The sequence below is a fragment of the Phocoena phocoena genome, chromosome 19 (genome assembly GCF_963924675.1).
Source record: "Phocoena phocoena chromosome 19, mPhoPho1.1, whole genome shotgun sequence".
Taxonomy (NCBI): domain Eukaryota; kingdom Metazoa; phylum Chordata; class Mammalia; order Artiodactyla; family Phocoenidae; genus Phocoena; species Phocoena phocoena.
The window spans coordinates 11,497,939-11,518,841 of record NC_089237.1 but is presented as its reverse complement, the minus strand read 5'-3'; the positions used below and the strand labels follow the sequence as shown (position 1 = coordinate 11,518,841).

Below are 20,903 nucleotides of genomic sequence, written 5' to 3'. Positions count from 1 at the left end.
TGCAGGCCCTCCTGGCACCCGCATCCCCTGCTTTGGGGTACTGGGGGCTCAGTTTCCTCATCTGCACGGGACGGCTCCTTCCTTCCTTCGTGCCAGAGCTGATTGCTCGCAGAACCCCAGGCCAGAGCTGGATACAGCAGTGAGATGAGCAGGGCCGCTCTGGGCCTGACCCCTCCTAGGTTGAGTGCCTGGCCTGGTCCCTGGGCAGAGCACATGTGTGCCATCCATGTTCCCTCCCTTGCGGGGCTGTCTCATCACCATGAGGTGACCGGGCAGAGAGCAGGCCTTGCAGCCCCTCCAGCTCCAATTGGAGCTCCCAGTCCTGGGGCTCAAGGTGAGGAGGAGGTTTGCTTAGCCACCCACAGCGCTCCTGGCCCCCGCCTGTCTCCCCTTGGGACAGCTTTGCTCCTAGAGCCCTTCCCACTGGGCCTAGAGCCCCTCCCAGCTCCCCACCCACTTCAGCCAACCAGCTGTCTCTGCCTGCTGTTCTAAAAGCCAGGCTGGCCATTTGAGGCATTCCTCCTGAGTCCCAGAAAAGAGGTGGGGAGGGGCTGGGCCCCAGGGGCAAGGTCTTGGGAGTGAGCTCTGCCAGGCGAGGGGCGGTGGGTCCCCAGCTCAGCAGGCTGCGGGCTCCGGAGGCTGGGTCTGCTCGACCCTCCCTGAGCCGCACAGAAGCAGGGGGAGCTGGCCGCTCACTGGTCTCCAGGCCAGAGGCTCCGGGGCAGGGCAGGGACCAAATCGGGGAGAAGCAGCCTCTGGATGCTCTGATCCACCCCCAAAATGTAGTTTTACCTGAAGCTGTTGTTGGGAGTTTCTAAACTATGGTATTTTTGCAAGTAAGGTTTTCAGCAGATGGGAAGACAGGTACTTGGGGTGACTTTCAGGGAGAGATGGTGGCACAGCCAGAGAAGCAGAGGAATGGATGGTGGTGACTTTCCAATCAGGGAGATGGTGCCTGACTCCCCAGCTCCTGGTCTACGGGTTTCCATTCATCTGTTCATTTGTTTGTTCATCCATCCACCCACCCACCCACCCACCCACCCACCCACCCACCCACCCATCCATCCATCCACCCATCCACCCACCCACCCACCCACCCACCCACCCACCCACCCACCCATCCATCCATCCACCCATCCACCCACCCACCCACCCACCCACCCATCCACCCACCCACCCATCCACCCATCCACCCACCTACCCACCCACCCACCCACCCATCCACCCATCCATCCATCCATCCATCCATCCACCCACCCACCCACCCACCCATCCATCCACCCATCCATCCATCCATCCATTCATCCATTCATTCATTTGTTCACAAGGACAGGTTGGGTGTCCTTCTGTACCAGTCTCTGCATCCCTTATACTCCTTCACTTCTGCTATTATCTGAGCTCTTTGCTTTAATTTTATTCAAGTTTTTGTTGTCACAGATAATTTGCTCCTGACATTAACTGGTTTGGAGCTTTGTGTCATCCTGGGTCTCCGTCGTGCCCATGAACTGCCCATGGGCCTTGTGTTGGCATCTCACACATCCCAGCTGGTGAAAACGTGTCCCTGAGAGGCTACAATGCTGGGGGTGGGGTGGGAGGCCTGCCCCGCTGGACTGTTCCACCTGCACAGGTGTGCCCCAAAGAAGGGGGGCTGAGACGCCATTCCTGTTCCCTGGGGTAGGGATAGTGGGCTGGGTGGCACCGTACGCAGGGGTGAGGGTATCTGTTAGGCCCCAGCCTCCCATGAAAGGTCTCCTTGGCCTTCTAGCTTCTCTGGTTAATCCATTGTGTTTTTTTAAGTCTTCTATATCCTTGATGATTTCTTTCTTACTTGCTCTATCAGTTCCCAAGAGAAGAATGCTAAAATCTCTAACTGTGACTGTGCATCGTCTCTTTTTCATTTTAGTTGGCCGATTTTTGCTTTATGCTCTGAGGCTATGTTAGTAGGTGCATACAAATTTAGAGCTGTGTGTCTTCCAGGTGAGTTAACTGTTTATCTTTACAGACTGTCCCTCTTTGCCTAGCAGAGCTTCTGGCCTTAAAGTGTCCTCCATCTGATAGTAGCAGCCACACCAGCTTTCTATTTTTCTCTACCAGCCACAGACAATATGCAGATGAATGGGCACAGTCAGGTGTGGTCTGCATTGAGATGAATTTGGACCCTGGTCCAGAGGGATTACTTTTGCTCTGGTGGCAGTTAGGACAGGACTGGGCTGGCTGAGGCTGGGCTCCAGTCTCTGTGAGGACTGGCTTCATACTCCTGTCCTCCCTCCTCACTCCTAGCCCCATAGGACCCACAAGCAAAGACCCTCCTCCCTGGCAGGTACTGAACACCCAGGAGACTGCCGGACGCCCTCCTTAGCCACTCAGCGTCTCCACCAGTTGCAAACCCTGGCAGGGACCCTGTGCCAATGTCAGGCTCACTTCTTGGGTTTTCCTCTCTGGGATCTCAGAACCCATGTCCTTGATGCTTTGCTTGCTCATAATAGACAATAAATAGGCAACTCATATGGTATATTAGGGGATGCTAGTGCTATGGAGAGAATAGATTAAGGAGAATGCGGAATGCTGGGCAAGGTAGAGTGGAATGTGAAACAGGGCGGAAGGGTTGACCTCTTTGGGATGTAACATTTGAGGAAAATATAGGAGATGAGGGAGTTAGTCACACAGACAGATGTCTAGGGAAGAGCATAGCAGGCCCGGGAACATGCAAAGGCCCTGGGGCAGGGTGGTTCCTGGCTGGGGAGCAGTGGGGTGGCCAGTGTGGCTGCAGTAAGGGTGGGAGGGTCTAAAGTCAGGAAGCATGTGGGTATCCCAAGGACTTGGCTCTTCTGCATGAGAGGGGAGCCTCTCGAAAGTTCCGAGTGAAGCCACGGGTCTGACTTGTATTTTAAAAGGACATCTCTGGCCGTTATATTGAGAACCCACTGTTGGAAGGTAGAGGCAGGGAGGCCAGTCTGGGGGCCAAGGTGGTCATCTGGGCAAGAGCTGGTGGTGGCCCAGATGGTGGGGGAATGGGACTCTGGATGCATTTTGAGGGCAGAGCTAGTGGGATTACCTTGCAGGTGGGTGTGAAGGGGAGAGGAGCCGAGGATGGTGTGTGAGCTTGGCTCAAAGGCTGCTGCTCCTGCAACAGCCCAGCCTGGGGGCTCCTGAGAGCGATGCCTTCACCCTGGGGTGATCCAGCCACCTTTGGCCCCTCCATCCTAGAGAGTCTGGAGTCCCGTGGCAGCTGGAGGAGGGAACCCATCACACGCACGTGGATGCAGGGGGCTGGGATGGGGGCCTAGTGCTCTCCCGGCTACCAGTCCCCAGGATGGAGTGGGAAGCACATCCACACCCTCTGCATGGTGACCACAGAGCTCCCGGCCTGAGCAGCAGAGGAACGACGCAGCCAACAGATGGGAAGACTGAGGGTGGGGCTGTGGGAGGAAGACGGGAGCTCAGCCTTGGGCACGTTAAGCTTGAGACGCCTCCATCACATGAAGCGGGGTGTCAGGCAGCCAGAATGGGCACAGGAGTCAGGAGTACAGGAGAGAGGTGCTTAAAGCACAAGAAGGGAGCCCACCGGGTGGGTGAGTGTGGCTGGCGCAGAGGCTGGGGCAGGCGGGTGGGGTTGGGGAGGACTCCTACAGGAGGATGAGCTTGGGGAGAAGGGGAGGAGGCCTCAAAGAGAGGGAGGTGGGGGCTTCCCTGGTGGTGCAGTGGTTGAGAGTCCGCCTGCTGACACAGGGGATGCGGGTTCGTGCCCCGGTCCGGGAAGATCCCACGTGCCGCGGAGCGGCTGGGCCCGTGAGCCATGGCGGCTGACCCTGCGCGTCCGGAGCCTGTGCTCCGCAACGGGAGAGGCCACAACAGTGAGAGGCCCATGTACCGCAAAAAAAAAGAAAAAAAAAAAAGAGAGAGGGAGGGTTCTCAAAGACCGGGAGGAGGAGGCGAGGAGATATCAGCAGAGATCTGAGCCCTGGACACGTCCAGCCCGGAGTGCAGGGTGCAGGGCTGGTGCCAGGACCCCTCAGAGGCACCCTGGGGCTGAACCTGTCCCTGAGCTGTGGACTCCAAGCGGCCTAAGACCCAGCCTGGTGAGCAGCCTGCGCAGAGCCCAGAGGAGGCTGGGGCTGGGTGTGTGTCGGGGGGTAGGGGGTCTGGGCCCAGAGAGCACCATGCTGGGAGGGCAGATCCAGGAGGTGTCGGGGCTGGAGGGGGGACTGCCCTCTGAGGGTGCCCCCAGTGAGGCAGGAACAAGAAGGGGCAGAGAAGGCTGGACACACCCACCACCCGGTCTTCCATTTTCCCTCCTGCACCCCCCATGCCACCCTGCCCGCCACCTGTCGCCCAGAGACCCATGACCCTGCCCCTGCCCCAGCTGACGCTGCAACACCCAACAAACACATGGGCTGCGGTTCATTTAATGCTGTTTTTCTTCCATTTTCCTGCCTCAAGCTGCGTCCGCTCCCATGGCCTCCATGGGGCACTCGCGAAACCCACGGTGCCCCTTGGGGGATGCTCAGCCGGCCGGGGCTGGACGTGGTGCTACTTCTTCTTTGCAGTGTTCTCCTTTTTGATCAATTCAGAAAATTCTAGAACAGGAGACAGATTTCTAGTAAATAACCCCCTGGCTCGTGCCCCACCAAGCCCTGCAGGCCCAGCGGGAAGCCTCCGTTATGACGGGGCACCTCGCGGTCCAGGGGGGCCCTGCATCCTGCCCTCCTGAGTCCTGGGTGGGGAGCAGGAAGGACCGGAACTTGGCTGCCCGAGTGCCCCACACCGTTGTCGTGTGCCCTGTGCCCGGCCAGATTGGCGGTGGGGAGCTCACCCACCCTGGGTCTTACGATGAACCCTCAGCAGTTCCCCTCAGAGTCTCTGAGCTGGTGCTCCTGTGGTCATCATGCCTTCAGTGGGGAAACTGAGGCACAGAGAGGCTGCATCCTAAACAGACCCCTTGGCCTGGCTGCCCCTCTTTGAAGTCTTGCGACCACCCCACAAGTCAAGGTTTGCTGGTATTTGCAGGCAGCAAGTGGAGGCCTGGGGGGTGAGGACAGTCCCCAGTCTGTCTGGGGCTCTGAGCCTGTGCTTGCCTGTCCCCAGGGCCATCCTCCAGGCTTCGGGTCAGCATCTGGGTGGGTGGGCAGCAGGATGATGCAGACCCCAGGGCAGCCATGGGGAGCCTCAGGGAAGGCCTGCCCCACAAATGCCTTTCCTCCTGGGCGACCCCCTCCCGCCCGCTCAACTCACACACAGCTGTTGGCCCACCTGACCTCCTTCCACCTGCGTCCACCTCTGCAGCTCCTCAGGCCCTGGTCTCTGCCTCAAACCTTCCTCCCCATCTCGGAAACCCCCCATCTAATCTGCCCCCTTGACCTTCCCCAAAGCCGGCTTGGGCCACCTCTCTCCCGCTCAGAAACCTGCAGCAGCTCCCCTGGGCCTGGTGAAATGCCCAAGCCCCCTCAGCATCCCGGAGACTCAGACTCTCCATCTGTGAACGAGGATGATGGTGACCACCACAGGTGGCTGAAAGCTTTGGGGGATGGGGTCCCTGCCTGGCAGTGGGGAGCCTGGTCAGCCCTGCACAGAGACAGGCTCTGGACATGGGGCAAACTGAGTGCGAGTGATGGGCAGTGGGGGGCAGGAAAGTCCTGAGAGGTATCCCTGCCCCTCTCATGTCTGCTGCCCCACCTTCAAAGTCAATCCTCCCGTCCCCATCCGTGTCGGCTGCTTGGATCACGGCCTCAGCCTCCTCGTCCGTCAGTGGGGTGGTGGGCCCGCTGCTGGGGATGATGTGCAGGATGTACCTGGGGCCGGGGGTGGGCTTGGGTCAGGCCTGAGGGGGCATCTGGCTGGTGCCCAATGGTATACAAGGTACCTGCTCCCCTCTTTACAGCTGGGGAAACTGAGGCCCAGCTGGAGAGGGGTCTCTGGGCCTAGGCCCCGTGCTGTGCCCCTGGACCCTGTTTCTAGCCTGGCCCCATCTCCCACAAGGCCTGCTGGAGCCCAGTGGGGGTACCAGGTCTTCTGGGGTGAGCGTGGTAGCTGTAGGTCGGGGAGGGGGCCCAGGGCTCAGTACCCCCTCATCCCCAGCCACCACCAGGGAGGGGGCCCAGAGCTCAGGACATCCTGTCCCCGGCCATTGGCTGTTACTTGATCTCATTCCACTCGATGAAGCCGCTCTTGTCCTTGTCCAGGGTCTGGAAGGCCTTGCGGATGACACTCTCCTGCTGCCCCGAGGCCGGGAACTTCTGCATGTACTCGAAGAACTTGATGTAGTTGAAGGAGCCTGGGGATGACCGGGCGTGTCACCAGGGCCATCCGCCTCGGGGCTGGACTGCCAGGGCCTGGGCCCAGAGGGGGACTCCTGCCCTGCGGTGGGGGCTGCTGGGTCCTGTGCCCTCCCCCAGCCCAGGGGGGCTCCTGTGTCCACAGTGGGGCTGGCCCAGGGCGGGCGGGGGCGGGCTGTACCATGGTGCCTCATGTCGGTGGGCAGCAGGTCTATGTCCTTGTCCGACAGGGATGTGCCCATGGCCAAGGCCATCTTCTTCATCTGGGAGGAGAAGTCCTCGTCCATCCTGGCCCTGCAGGGGACAGGGAGCCGGCTCGGCGGGTGTGCTGGGCAGGAAAGGGTGCTCTGCCTGGACCCTGCCTGGTGCCAGCTCCTGGCCCTAGAGTGGGGACCCCAGGTACCCAGACCCAGGCGGGCCTCTGGCTGCAGAGGGTGGCTGGAAGGGTCAGCTTTCCCAGCACGCTGGGGCCCTGGCCTTGCAGAGGCCCTCGTGCCCGGGCCCTGAGGAAGATGCATTTGAGCCCTGCCTCTTGGTAGCTGGCCACCCTGAGGTGTTACCCCACTTCACAGAAGAGACCAAGACTTTGAGATGATAAGTGATAGACACGAAGTCCTTCACTCTGCTCGGAAGAGGCGGAGGAGGCGCTGCCTGACCCCTCAACGCTGCTGGGTAATTTCCTCTGTCCTTCCAGGCTCACCTCAAAGCCACCCCCTCTGGGAAGCCTTCCTGGTTACCTGAAGCACTACCTCCTCCTGCTGGGACTCAGGGCCCAGGGCCTTAGTCTCTCTCTCCCGGACCCCAGACCGGCGGGCCTTGGTCATCCTGGCTGGACACTAGCCGCCAGCTGGGAGGCACGCTACGCGCAGGCCAGCCTTGAGCCAGCCCTGGACTGGGCAAGGCCCAGACCTGCTCCAGCAGGATGGCCCCACCCCCTTCCCAGGCGCTCAGGAGGGCAGCCCGCTGTGCATCTGCCCTGAGGAGGTGCCCACAGCGGTGTCCCCCCTTCTTGGGGGTTCAGGCGGGAGCCACTGAGGCAGGCCGGGATTCCAGCTGGGCAGGTGGGGTCTGGGCATAGGGACCGGGCTGTCCCGTGCCCCCACACAGTGCCTTGTGACCTGTGGAGCTCTCGGGTTGCTGTCCCCAGGGCGGGTTGGGTTCTGGGGCTTGTGGCAGAGTAGCTATTTCAGAGGCTCATTGGCCTTTTCTGAAGTTCACGGGGTGGTGAGCCTTCTGGAACCTACTCCCGCCGCCAGGGGAGGCAGCTCGGTGACCTGCGGGGCATAAGCCAGCCAGGCAGTGGCCGGAGGCGGCTCCTTCCTCCCAGTGGAGAAGCTACGGGTCAAAGGTTGCAACTCAAGCTGCAGCGGAGGGGCAGGGAGGGCTGGATCCAGCCCAGGGCTGTGTCCTGCTTCCTGACCCTGGGCGTGCCCCCCAGCTGCACTGGGCCTCAGGCTTCCCATCTGTGAAATGGAGAGACCCCTGCCCGCCCTGCCCTGCCCCTTCGCAGGGTCATGCAAGGAGCCATGAGGGAAGGAGATGGTGGGGAAAGGGTGTTGGATCCTGTGGTGCATGTCACCCATAATGACAAGTCCCTGCAGCCAGTCCGGGAGGTGGGGTAGAGGTGGTCAGCTGGGATCAAGGGCAGGCACAGGCCTTGGAGGCCCAGAACAGACCCCACTACCCTGCATCCCATGGTGACACCGTGATTCCCCTCTATACGCTGGAATCATGGGGTCCATTCTGGAGGGAAGGGATTCCCTGCCTGCCACTCGGGGCCTTGCCCAGGGCCAATGTCACCCTCTTTATGGAAGAGGGACAGGACCAAATTCCAGGCCAGGTCTGGCCAAGCCTGGGGTTGACATCCTGACTGCAGAGTGCTGTGGGCGCCCTGTGCTGGGCTGTTTACCACCCTGCTCCCACCCAGTTGCTCTCCGGGGCATCCCCCCACCCCCACCCCCCATGAAGGCAGGGGAGCCTGAGATCAGAGCTGGAGACAGCAGGAGAGGCAGGGCCTGGGCCTCAGGCCATGGTTGGTGTATTTATAGCACCTGGTCCAGGGCCTGGGATGGAGTCTCACTTGGCACACCTAGTCAGGGCAGGAAGAGGGGAGGGGGGTGGGGAGGGGTCTGCCTGGCACCTCCTGGGGTGCCCCCAGCACCTGGAAGGGCCCTGCCCTCTTCGCCCTTCCCCCTGAGAAGGCTTTCCTCCCTCTCCTCCCCCCTCACTGCCTTCCATAGCCAAAGCTAGTCGTAGCTTTAAGGCCTGGCTCCGCCCCGCCGCAGACCCCCACGTATGCCCAGTATTGCTGCATTCTCTGTGCCCCTTCCAAGGCTGGCAGGGCCCTCCCCTGTCCCCAGACCACTCTGGACCGCCCATGTGGCCCTCCTGGGTGCTGTGGTCTGCATCTAGCACCTGAGACTGAATCACCAACTTCAGATGCTCAGTGAGAAAAAGGCCTCATGGGCTGGAGGGAGGTGGGAAGGGGTGATGGAGGCCTTGGGGCCCCACTGGGACAGGGGCTGGGCATGTGGGCCCAGAGCTGGCTCAGCATGCCTGCCAGAGTTGGTGGGTCTGGGGGCCTTGGAGCCTCTGTTCTGCCAGGCCCTTCCCCCACTCAGCACTGGGAGCCCTGTTAGGTGGTCTCAGCCTCCCCCTAGTGACCCCAGCTTGCAGCCATGCTCTCGGAGGCCTGCCTAGGCACATGCGTGCACACGTGCCCACCGCTGCAGACCCAGTTACCTTGGGGCTGCCCCTCTCCTTCCTCCTCTTTTTCTTCCTCTCCTAGACCTCCCTGGGGTTCCCCCAGCACCCAGGGCCTCCCCTTGTCCAGCGAAAGACGAGGCCCAAGCCCCTGCCATGCAGCTCGGGCAGCTCTGGCCCGGCTGGGTGCCCATACCACCCCTCCCCGGGCAGGGCTCACCTTCGCCTGGCTTTCTTTGAGGGCTCTGGGAAGGCGGATCAGGCTGGGGGTGCTGAGAGGCTGCGGGGGCTCCAGCTTTTATACCTGCAGCCGATCGGCCTGTTTACATCTTGGGGCTGCAGCTGTCCTACCGCCTCTCCTGGGTACTCCAGCCTGGCACTGGCCGCCCCCAGGGGCTCGTTGGCACTTGGCACGTCCACACCAGGCTGGGCAGACTGACCATTAGCAGCGCCTGGCCTCCCCGAGCCTGGGGTGGGGGTAGGGAGAGTGATGACATTGCCGAGTGAGTAGACTTGCTATCTGTCGCAAGAGGTCCCACCCTGCCTGCTGGCCTCATGGGGGTGAGAAGGGGCGGCGGTCCAGGAGATGGCCCAGGGGGTACAGGCTGCCAGTGTGTCCGAGATGGCAGCAGAAGACTGGACGACTGGGCCTCCTCTGACGTGAAGTCAGGCTGGGCAGCTGTCCTTTGTCCCTTGGTCACTGTGGGGGGCTGGGAGCCATGCCAGGGCTGGCTGTCAAGGCAAGGGGAGGAGAGGGAGGTCTCTGTCAGGCAAGATGACTCCTGCAGGCACAGGGTGCAGGGCTGTGTGACCCCGGGCGGGGCTGGTCTCTCTCCCTGGGAAGGGCCCTCACAGGGCAGTCACCAGGGTGAGGACGGGGGACCAGAGACCCCCACATCACCAAGAGACCCCCCTGGCCGTGGCCCACCTGGAAGGGAACGGCTCACTGTCCATTCACTTTCTCGGCCTCAGTATTTTACAGAGTGGTGCCCCTGACGGTGCGGACGTCTGTGCAGCCTCTTTCCAGCCCTCCATCACCAGCTGTCCCCTGCAGGGGTTTCTGCCCCCGTCATTTTACATGGCGCTCCTATAGCTCTGAGATTGCTTTCTCTGCACAAAAGTTTATCATGTGTCGCCGCACTCTGCCATGACGTAAGACGGCTGTGTGTTAGGCCAGCAGGCTGAGGATGTTCTAGTAAGTTCCTTGACTGACCACCTGCTGCTGGACCCGGAGCAGGTCCCAGTGCTTTTCTTTCTTTCTTTCTTTTTGGCCATGCCACGCGGTATGTGAAATCTTAGTTCCCCGACCAGGGATCAAACCCGCGCCCCCTGCAGTGGGAGTGCAGGGTCTTAACCACTGGACCACCAGGGAAGTCCCAGGTCCCAGTGCTTTTGTCATCAGAGACACTGTGGGAGACCAGAGTGGGAGGACCAGGATGAATGATGGAAGTTTCCATGGTCCTGCCACGTTCCTCTTCAAAAGGGCTACCCTACAGATTTCCAGCCGAGGCTAGGTGCCCCGCGCCCCCTGCACACCCACACCTGCCCTGCACTCTGGTCCCCAGCAGGCAGCAGGGACATCTCTCAACACGTCTGTCCATAGAGTTGAATGTTATCCGCATGAAAGGAGCAAGGCACCGACGCTCTCCAACACGAATGAGCCCTGACAGCCCCACAATGAGTGAAAAAAGGCAGTCACAAAAGGCCACATAGTCTGTGATGCCATTGGTATCAAATGTCCAGGAGAGGCAAATCCGTAGAGACAGAAAGCAGATTGGTGTTTGCCGTGGGGCTGGGGGAATGGGGAGTTACTGTTTAACGGGTACAGGGTTTATTTTGAAGTCCTGAGAATGTTCTGGAACAGACAGAGGTGACGGCTGCACAATATCGTGAATGCACTAAACGCTACGGAGCTGTGCACGTTAAAATGGCTTATGTTATCTGAGCACCCCCTCCGCCGGCACCTTCCAGAAGGCCCTATCCGTGCCCACCCCTGCCCAGGCCATGAAGCGAGGGCTGGGGAACGGGCGGGCGGGCTCCTGGACCAGCACCTGCCTGGAGCTGACAGACGGCCAGTCCCCTGGGCAGTCCCTCCCGTTTCATTTCGGTTCAGAGTTGGGCCGCCCCTCCTCTCCTGAAGCCCTGGCCCTAGCTTACCGGCCCCCCTCTGGGCTGAGCTGGCCTGGAGAGGCCACGGGGACCAGCTCACAGCTCTGGGGATACCATTGTCCCCTGTGCCCAGGCAAGGCAGGCACTGTCCCCTTGGGACACTCTGGTCTCTCGGGCCCTCAAGAGGCTGGCACTGCCCCCCCCCGGCCTGCCTGGAACAACTTCGCGGGAGGGGGGCGAGTGGGCTCTCGGCCCTCCTGCTGCAGACTGGAAACCCCTGCAGAGACCCGCAGCCCAGCCCTGCCCCATGACGTGAGTCCTAGACACCTAAGAGGAATTAGCTCTTCTTTTCCAGGGAGCCGTTTTTATATAAGGACAAAGCTCTTTCAAGCCACAGCCTCCTCAGAGCATGGCGTCTCCCCCTGGCTGGCTCAGAACGCCAGGCAGCATCTTCCCGTTCCTGGGGAGGCCGGGTACCCTTGGCAGGTGCACCTGCTCTGAGGTCTTTTTGGCAAATGCTGGAACCCCTCTCACCCCCACTTTGCAGAGCACAGCTGTGGTGGGTGGGCTTGTGGGGGAGAGGTTCGCCTGAGGTTGGGGCCTATCTGCGGGCAAGTTCGGGTGGGGGACAGCATTTCCCCTTGGCACCCCTCCCGTGCACACAGAAGTGGGGGTGGGGAAGCGTGATTACAACAAGGGACATCTGTTTCCCTGCCTCCACCTCAGGCCGGGACCACATCCCCGTGTAGCAGAAAGGAGTGGGCTGGGGAAGTCCGCTGGGGGGTGAGGTCCCGGCAGGCAGGGGGGTCCCTGGGGCCCTGCACTTTGGTGCCCAGCATGTGGGTTTGTGGGCTGAATCCGGGTCAGCCTTTCGTGCAGAAATGCTGATGCGGGTTATTACAGGAAGGATTCAAGAGGTGCTGGCCATCCCCATGGCCCTGCCCCTGTGTCCTTTACCACAAAAGATATGTCCATGTCCTAATCCCAGTACCTTGAATGGGAGCTTGTTTGGAAATAGGGTCTTTGCCGATGTGACCCTTAAGATGAAGTCACACTAGATTAGGATGGGCCCTAATCCAGTGACTGGTTCCTTATAAGAAGAGAGACACAGAGAAGAGTGAAAGGCCATGTGGCGACGGAGGGATACAGGCAGAGGTTGCAATGATATGGCCATGGGCCAAGGAACACCTGGGGCCGCCAGGAGCTGGAAGAGGCAGGGAGGGTCCTCCCTTAGACCTTTGGAGGGAGCCCGGTCCTGCTGACACCTCAGTTTTAGACTTCCAGCCTCCAGACTGTGAGAGAATCTATTTCTGTTGTTTGAAGCCCCCAGTTTGTGGTCATTTGTTATGGTCGCCCCAGGACACTCAACAGCCCCTTCCTGGGACCCTCTCATGCCCCCCTGCTTCCAGCCCTCTCTCCTACCGCTGTCTGCCCGACCCCCAGCCCACCGCCCCCTCTGACCCCCTTCCTGAGCCTCGGGTGAGGACCCAGGTAGGATGTAGGCCTGGGGCCTGGAGGTTCCTAGAGGGACACAGAGGCAGCTGTGTCCACCAGGTTGACCAGGTGCCTACCAGGGCTGTGACTTTAAGGGGCACCAGGCCGACAGGTGAGCCATCCAGAGCTTCTCTGGCCTCAGGCTCCAGATGGCTCACCACTGTTTCTGCTCCTGCCTTGATTCAGAATTGCGATATGTTGCTCATAACGGATTTTTCTCATTAATTTTGATTCTTTAAGATATTGCATTAAAATATTAGTTACCTTGATGACCAAGTTTGTTTTTGACAGCTTCATTGAGATATAATTCACGTGCTGTAAAGTTGGCCATTTCAGGGTGTCCATGTCATTGTTTTTAAGTATGTTCACAGGGTTGTGCAACCATCACCTCTATAAAATTCCAGACCATTTTCATCACCCCCAAGAGAGGCCCCGTACCCCCATTTTTCCCTTCTCTGGACCTCTGACAAGCGTCAGGCTACTTTCTGTCTCTGTGCATTTGAATAGCCTAGGTCTTTCCCATGAGTGGAATCCTATGGTGTTTGTCCTTTTGCTTTTTCCACCGAGCGCGTTTCCAAGGTTCATCCACGCTGTAGCGCGTGTCAGCGCTTCGTTCCTTTTCACTGATGGTAATATTCCCCTATATGGATCCACCACATTTTGTGTATCCATTCATCTGTCGATGGATGTCATTACTGAGTTTTTGGTGCCCTGTGGTGCCTCCCTCGCCTCACCTGAGCCCTGGTCTGGCCCCCATGTCGCTCCTGACCTGGGAGGCCTCGCCCCTCTGTCCCAGGGCCTTGGGCCCTCTTGGAAATCCTCTAGGCCCAGACTCCCTGGGGGTTGGCTCCTTCTGGGGAAGGTGCTCCCCCCCTACTACCCCTGGCTTGTCCTTGACTCCATATTGTCTTTCCTGAGGCTCCTGCCCGAGGCTTCGGTCGCCACAGGCCCAGGGTGCTCTCATGCCCGTGGAAGAGAAGCAGAGACGAGGCATCCCCACCAGCCTGGCCTTTGAAGGTGGAGACACACCTGAGGCAGTGGTCGCTCCATGTGGGGCACCCCAGCCCTCACCACTGTCAGGCCTGGCCCCTGACCCGGCTATGTAGGACTCTGGGGCATCTTGCCTCCCTCCAGGTGGTGGGGCGGCGGGCACGTCTGCAGGGATCTCATACCACTCCGGGATTGGCAGAAACCAGTTCTGTAGGAGTCCTGGGGCAGGCTGGCCACTGGTCACCCCCAATTGGCAGGTCTACCCCTGTGAGCCCTCACCCCTGCATACCCTGACCCCAGCACTGGATAAGCCAGTTTCACGTGTGGGAGCTTTGCCCCTGGGGCTCAGGTTTCTACCTTCTCTGTCTTTTCTCACAGGTAAGTGTGTGTGTGTGTGTGTGTGTGTGTGTGTGTTGGGGACGGGTCCTTGGGTCCTGAGGCCGAGGAAAGAGCCCCATGCACTGAGCCTCTCAGCTCCACCCTTCCCAGGGCCCAGCACTCTGTCCTGTCTGTTTGGCCTTGTCATGCCAGCTGAGGGTTGGGCTCATGGCTGGCCTGGAGGTCTTGAACTCAGGGGACCCTGAGTCCAAGACAGCAGTTCTGTCCCAACCCCAGGAAGAGTGCAGATAAGCCCTCCCCACTAAATTCCAGTGCCAGGCTTCCTGCCCCCCACTGTGGTAGCCAGTGAGTGCTGGTGGCCGGCCACACACAGGAATCGCTGGCCAGAGGAACAGATCAATGGTGGAGGAACTCAGGGCACCTCTGCTTCAACGGTCACCACGGCAGGGGAGCAGCAGGGCTCCTGGGTCCAGTGAATCTCAGGGGACCCCAGTGCACGGGGGGAAGGTGTCACTCGGGTCAAATGGAGTGACAGTGCTGGACCTGCAGCCCTGGGTGGACTTCTCCTGCCCCACCTGGACCCTGGAGGATATCTGCAACCCTAACGCCCCCGAGATCCGGCCTTCTGTATGCCAGTGTGTGCACTGCGTGTGTGTGCACTGTGTGTGTGTTCACTGGTCAACCCATGTCACGGAGGTCTTCACAGAGGGTCTTCTGATCCTGGTCACTGAGGCTGGCCATGGTGGTGCTGAGAATCTGGACAGCGACAACTTAGGGCCACTGGTCATTTCCCTGCTTGTCCCTAGGGAGTCCCCCGGATGCGTCGAGGTCCAGGTGTCTGGGGCATCTTCCTGGTGGGCAGAGGCAGGGCCCGTGGTATGGGGGTGGGCAGTGTTGGGCTTTCCTCCTAGGTGGGGAGGGAAGACCCCCCCCACTGTGGATCCAGCCCCCTCACACTGTGCACTCCTGGATCACAGCCCTCAGCCATCCTTGCGCCTGTGGCTGCTGCCCCTCCAGGCCCCTGGGATCTGAGCCCCTCTCACAGGCCAGGTCCTCTGCTGGCCACTCCCCTGTGGCTCCTTCCTCGTCAACAAGGCCTTTGGGGCAAAGCTGTTTAGAGTAGTGGCCACATCATCAGGGCCAGTAAGAAGGTTCTGGATGCCCCATGCTCCTCCACAGGCCTGAGGTTGCTGGGGCCACCCACGGCAGGGGACCCCGAAGGTCTGAGAGGAGAGGAGGCCCCTTCCTTTGCCCATGGGGGAACTGTCTACACGACGGGCCATCTTAGGTTAAAAAGGATGTGTCCTGGCATCCTCTCCTGAGGGCTGGCCCTCACCATCCTTTCTCTGTCCCTGGCCACCCCTGTTCCATTGATCCTTGCTCTTCCCCAAAGCCTTAGGAGCCCCTCCTGCCCCCACAAACCCCCTGCCTTCCAGCTGGGTCAGCCAAGCAGCTTTGCTCATCTGGCCGGAGAATGAATGGATGGACGTAGAGTGAGTGACCCAAGTTACCTAAAACTCAAATCCTGGCTACATAGTAACTCTCTCCCCTAACCCAGGGGGTGGGGAGGGGACGATTCCCAGCCCCCTGCGCGCTCAGCCCGCCTGCCCTCCTGAAGCCGCCTCATCCACGCAAGATGGCGCGGCAGGCGCGCAGCCGGCGGGGAGGGACGGTCCCTCGGTGCCCGGCGCCGCCGCGTCCGCCCTAAACGCCCGGCGCTGTTCTCTCCCGGGCGGGGGCGGCCGCTCCTTCTCCACGGTTGTCGCAGCGTGGCACAGGCGCGGGCGGTTTGGGCAAAAATAGCCCCCCCACCCCGCCGGCGCGGGCGCCGCCCAGAGGGCGCGGGGCCGGACCCAAGCTGCCTCCGAAACCGGCGTGTGCAGGCCGCGTGCGGGGCCCCGACCCCCGCGTGCCGGGGCCCGCGCCTCCGGGCCACCCAGCGCGCGCTTTCGTATTGCTCCTGCGTGCCACCGTGCCCACCCCCGCGCGCGCCGCCGCGCCCCCGCCTTCCCGCTCCTCCCCCCCACGCCTCTGCCCACCCCCGCGCCTCCAGGTGCCCCCTCCCTGAGTCTCCGTCCCTCCCCCACCCCCGCACTTTTCGCCTCCGAGCACCCCTCCCCCACCCTCCGTGCCCCCGAGCCTTCGGGTCTCCCATCCTACGTCTCTTGAGCTCCCTCAGTATCCCTCTCCCCGCCCCCTTCCCCCCGCACCTTCCGCCTCCCAGCGCCCCCCCATTCTCTGTGCCACCCCCGCGTCTCCGGATCTCCCATCGTGCGTCCCTGTGTCCCCTCGTGCCTTCGTGCCCCCCCACGTCTCCGTACCCCCCCAGCCTTCGGGTACCCCCACCGCGCGTCTCCGTGCCCCCCCAGCCGTGTAGAGAGCACCCCCTGCGCGCGCGCTCCCGCCGGTGTTTTCGGACTGCACCAGCCCGGGAGCCCCGCGGCGCCGCGGCCGGCCGGGGGAGGCGCCTCGTCTGTCGCCGCCGCCCGCACACGCACCGGCACCCGCACCCGCACCCGCACCCCGCCGGCCCCGCGGCTGCGGCTGTGGGCGCTGGGCGGGCGCGGCGGCCAAGGCGCGCTCGCACCTGCGGCGGCCGGGTGATGGCGCGGCGCGGGCCGCGGGCGTCCTGAGCGCAGCGCCCGCCGGGGGATGCCAAGACGCGCTGCTGGCCCTGGCCATGTCGTCGTCCTTCTTCAACCCCAGCTTCGCCTTCAGCTCTCACTTCGACCCCGGTGAGTCCCCTGGCCGCGCCCCTTGCCAGCCCTCTGCGGCCGCCCCTAACCTGCCCGACTGCGGACATGATGCTTCCAGAGCCCCTGGTTTCCTATTTTGCATGGAAGTTAACCCTTTCCCCACTCTGAGTGGAGCCGCAGAAGGAACGGCTTTCCCCGCAGGACCCCCTGGAAGCCCGGAGGTGGGCAGGCCTTGGGGCTGGCACCTGCACGGCTGAGGCCTCCAGCAGCGGGGGTGGGCAGTGGGGGCACTGCCCCTGTCTCTGTGGAAGCTTCCGTCTCAGGTAACGGGCAGGAGGGCCCGTGTTGGCCCCAGGTGTCCAGGGGAGGAGGTGGCCAGGTCTAAGGGCCCCTGGGAGGTGTGGGAATGTCGCCCCCCCAGGCCCAGGTGACCATGGCCCCTTGTGGATCTATGTTCTTAGCATGGGAGGCATCTCCCCAGGCTGGGAGCTGGTTCTGGGAAGCCCTGCCAGGCCACCCAGTCGCCCGCATGGGGAGGTGGGAGCAGTGGTCAACCCACAGGACAGAGCCCACTGAGCAGAGGCTCGGAAGAGATGGGCCTCAGTGGATGCCCAGGCCCTCCGAGCAGGGAGAGGCCCAGGTGGCGCTGTCAAGCTGGCTGCAGGGGGCGTGGGGCCAGGCTGGCGGCCCTGGCAGCCTGTTTACCCATGGCTGCCTGACCTCCTGGCAGCTGTGGGCGGCCGTGGTGGGCAGGTGGACCAGGGGCAGCTGGAGGCCCGCATCTGTCACCAGGAGGTGTAGGCTTTCTTCCCTCTGTCTTCACTGGCCTCACCACCCTCTCCTTGGCCCGAGTGGGAGATAAACCCCTGCCCTGGAGCCTTGGCCGAAGGGTCCAGAGTCCTACCCACATGTCACTGGGGCTCTGGCGCAGCCTAATCCAGCCAAAACAAAGCCGGGTGAGCACATGACGGCCTCTCCTGGGTCTCCCTCCCTGGAGTAGGGTCCAGTTCGTGCAGTGATGCACACGGTCCCCTGGGTACGGCCCCATCTGAAGGCATTTGCTCTTGGGGGAGGGTACCTGACAGCAGGTTCCTCTGCTGGGCTTAGGGTGTGGGTGTCACGCTCAGAAATGACTTCCCAAGGCGACTCCTGGAGCTTGGAGAATGTGGAGTCACCAGTGGATGGCCCAGAATCTGGCAGCGACAGCCCTGGCTGGGCTCTGAGGGCGGGGGCTGGAGGTGGCCCTGCTGAGCAGTCCCAGGCCCAGACAACCTTTAGGGACACGTGTCCTGCTGGCTCTGAGCCGGCGCTCCATGCAGTGTGGCTGCTGGGGAGTGAGGGTCCAGCCTTGGAACCGTTGGCAGTGTGGCGGGGTGTGTGCCAGGACTGACCCAGGGTTGGCGACGCCCTCCCCCACGCCCTGCCTCTTGCACTCTTTGTGGGGCCCAGACTTGCCCTGTGTGGGTTCAGTACCCTCCCCCCACCACACACACACCCCGTGTGTCCCAGCACGAGACCCTTCCCCCATCTTAGAGAGACAGCTGAGCTTGGCTCCTCTTGCAAGTGTCCCTGTAAACAGCTGTGATCAATGTAATTATAATGTGTCAGTTTAAGGACTTAGGAGGGAAAAAAGTTGTCAGGAGGCAAGGGGAGATCATCTGTTTGCAGGTGGCGTGAAGGGGAGAACTGTGCCCCACTGTGGGAGGGGCCACCCTGGATGGTGGAAATGGGTTGCTGGCTGGGGTGCAGGGCTCTGTGCTGGCCCCCACGTGGGCATTAGGGAGGGGGTGGGGTGGGGTCCGCTGCCCTCCTGCTAAATGCCCAGTGTTCAGAGCCCAGCTCCCACCCCCTGGAGTCTCCCCCGCCCACCCTTGCCTTCCAGAGTCTCAGTTTTCTCACCTGTAAAATGGAATAGCTGTGCCTACCCCAGGCTCAGTTAGCAGTTAAGCGCCTGGTGAAAACTTGACTCTCAACGAGCAGAGACTGCTCTTATGGGGGGGGGGGGCGGTGTGGAGACAAGGCCACAGTGGCATGTGGCTTTCCTGTCCTCAAAGTGGGGAGAGATGGTTCTTTTTGAAGTTGGCTCCTGTCTAAGGGGGGGACCCTGCTCGGGGTCCACCAAACTCGGAGGGCAGGGGACAGTCGTGTTTGTGGCTGTCTCGGAGTTTGTTTCTGTGGTCACTCAACACTCAGGGATGGACAGAGGGGCCTGGCCCGGGCAGAGGGTCCTCACAATGTCACCAGGCCAGATCTGCTGCCTACTGCCAGCTCTGTGTCCGTCGTGGATCCTGTGGCAGTTCTCCACATAGGTGGTGAAAATGGTGCGGTTATGTAGAGAGTGACAGGAGCTGAGTTTGAGGCTCAGGCTGTAGGCACACACTTGAGTGAGGCCTGGGGGCTGGGGGACCTCATTTAAACTCCTCTCCTGCTTGGGCCACCACCACCTATCAGATAAGGGCAGGGCAGGCCGCTGGAGGGGGCCAGGCCCAGCATGTGCTCCTGGGGCGATGGGCCGGCGCAGGTGGGCATCCGGAAGGGCTGCCTCCTCAGGGGTCCAGCTCTTCCTTAGGATGTGGGTGACCCTGGGGGATTTCTGGGCAGTCACAGCCCTGTGACGTCAGCACTGTGTGGCCTTGGGCCAGTCACTCAACCTCTCTGAGACTCAGCCCCACATAGGTGAAACCTCACTCTGGGGAGACCGGGTGGTGGGGTATGGAAGCCAAGAGCTGAGGGGTGATGAGGGTGCCACGTGGGAATCGGGAGCACCTGGGTTTGGCTGGTGGGGGGAAGGTGTGGCTTCTAAGGGGCGGGGCAGGGGGTTGCCTCTCCTGCTGGAATGCTCTGAGGCAGGGAGCTGCCCTTGTTTCTTACCCTCTCCGGGCCCGGGTGGACTGGGTACAGCCCAGGCCCTCAGCAGGTGCCTGCCAGGTGTAGGCCTCAGTCAGAGCTCTGCAGTCCTGAGCCTGGGGGCCTGGAGCTTCTGAGGACCCCGTGGGGCAGGTAGTGGACCAACCCCTCCCTGATCCCATGGCCCTCTCTGTGTCTCTGTTTCTTAATCTGTAGGTGGGCATTACTGTGGTGTCCCCTCCTGAGGGTCACATGTGGGTGACTGGAGCGCTGGGTGAGGGTCAGTCCCCAGGGAGCACCACTCAAGGCTGACCCTGGGGCAGGGGTCACCGTGGACCATTTGGCGGGACCTGGAGTTTGGGGAAGCTCGTGGAAGACAAGGCAGCCCCCAGCCTCTCGGTCACATGCTTCTGCCTGCCTATGTCCTCGTCCTGCGCCTGGCCCCCCTGGGAGCCGGCTCACCAGCGTTAATGTGTGCGAGGTGCCAGCTCAGGGCTGGGCATGCCCGGGCCGTAGGGTGAAGGTGTCGCTGGGGGACAGGGCGCAGGGAGGGCATTCCAGCTGGGCCTGGTCTATCCTGCACGGGGACGGGTGCGCTTGGGGACTTGAGGACTGAGAGGCCCCCAGGAACGGGCTTTTGCAGCCCTGGGGGTCCCTCTCTCTGGCTGACGGACACGTGTTGGCAGTGGTTCTTGAACTTGGTGGCCCACCGCTCGCTGGCTGCTGCCCATGGGGCCTAGCTGAAGGCAGATGCTGCCTGACACAACCCGCGCCCCGTCCCCTCCACCAGGCCCTCCCCGGATCGACTCAGGCTGGGGGGAGAGGGGCGTCAAGGGCCGGAGTGTTACTCCCTCCCCGCGCCCCGAGAAAGGCTGGCCCCAGGGTGGAAGCTGTGGCTCTTGGGCTGAGTCTGGGGGTATGGGCCAGCTCAGGGCAGGAGGGAGGTCACAGTCCTCCCCTGGGCAGTTTCTTTGCATTCTAGCACATTCTCCAGCCTATGCTCTTCTCACAAAGGGGCTGCTTCTCCCTCACGCTGGGTAGCTTTACACGCGCCGGTGCCCGGGCTCACGCAGGCACTCACACACGTGAACACACATGAGTGCGTGCACGCTCACAGATGCCTTCACCTGTGTGCGAGCCTGGACTGGGCCGTGGGTGCTGTGGTCTCCTGCGGGGGGTGGTCAAGGTCATGGCTGAGGGGAGCCAGACCCCCGCCCCACCCTTGGCCCTCAGCCTCACCCCTGCTCTCATTTCAGTTGACGGGCTGAGTCACCGGGTCCCGGTGGCCTGAGGCTTGAGGAGCCTGGAGCCGTCCCTCTCGGTGGCTGGCCCTGAAGGACTGCCCCACTGTCACCGGCCACCTGCAGTCACTGCCCTTGAGCAGGTCCACCCATTCTCCATCCTCCTCCCTGTGCTCCACCTTCCCCAGGTCAAGGGCTCATGGGTGGAACAG

The 20,903-nt window shown here is 61.8% G+C and overlaps 2 protein-coding genes across 2 annotated transcripts in view; one reads left to right on the top strand and one right to left on the bottom strand.

Annotated features, from left to right (window-relative positions):
* Positions 1 to 4,530: 4,530 nt before the first annotated feature.
* On the bottom strand, positions 4,531 to 6,559 carry PVALEF (parvalbumin like EF-hand containing). The gene is made up of 4 exons (XM_065898105.1): positions 6,454 to 6,559; positions 6,136 to 6,271; positions 5,674 to 5,789; positions 4,531 to 4,577 (listed from the first exon to the last, which is right to left on the bottom strand). The coding sequence occupies exons 1-4, from the start codon at positions 6,557 to 6,559 to the stop codon at positions 4,531 to 4,533; spliced, it is 405 nt and encodes a 134-aa protein (XP_065754177.1).
* A 10,028-nt stretch (positions 6,560 to 16,587) lies between these two features.
* The window catches only part of AATK (apoptosis associated tyrosine kinase), a 38,073-nt gene continuing 33,757 nt past the window's right edge, over positions 16,588 to 20,903 (top strand). Inside the window, exon 1 of the mRNA XM_065897931.1 lies at positions 16,588 to 16,642. Coding sequence (XP_065754003.1) covers positions 16,588 to 16,642 — 55 coding nt within the window. The remainder of the gene's footprint in view (positions 16,643 to 20,903) is intronic.

Excerpts from the sequence above, each read along its gene's own strand:
- PVALEF (XM_065898105.1), bottom strand. The coding sequence starts at position 6,559 with ATGGACGAGGACTTCTCCTCCCAGATGAAGAAGATGGCCTTGGCCATG. Across the intron at positions 6,272-6,453 it reads CACCGACATGAGGCACCATG|GCTCCTTCAACTACATCAAG; the intron begins GTACAGCCCGCC and ends GGTCATCCCCAG. Across the intron at positions 4,578-5,673 it reads CGGGAGGATTGACTTTGAAG|AATTTTCTGAATTGATCAAA; the intron begins GTGGGGCAGCAG and ends CTCCTGTTCTAG.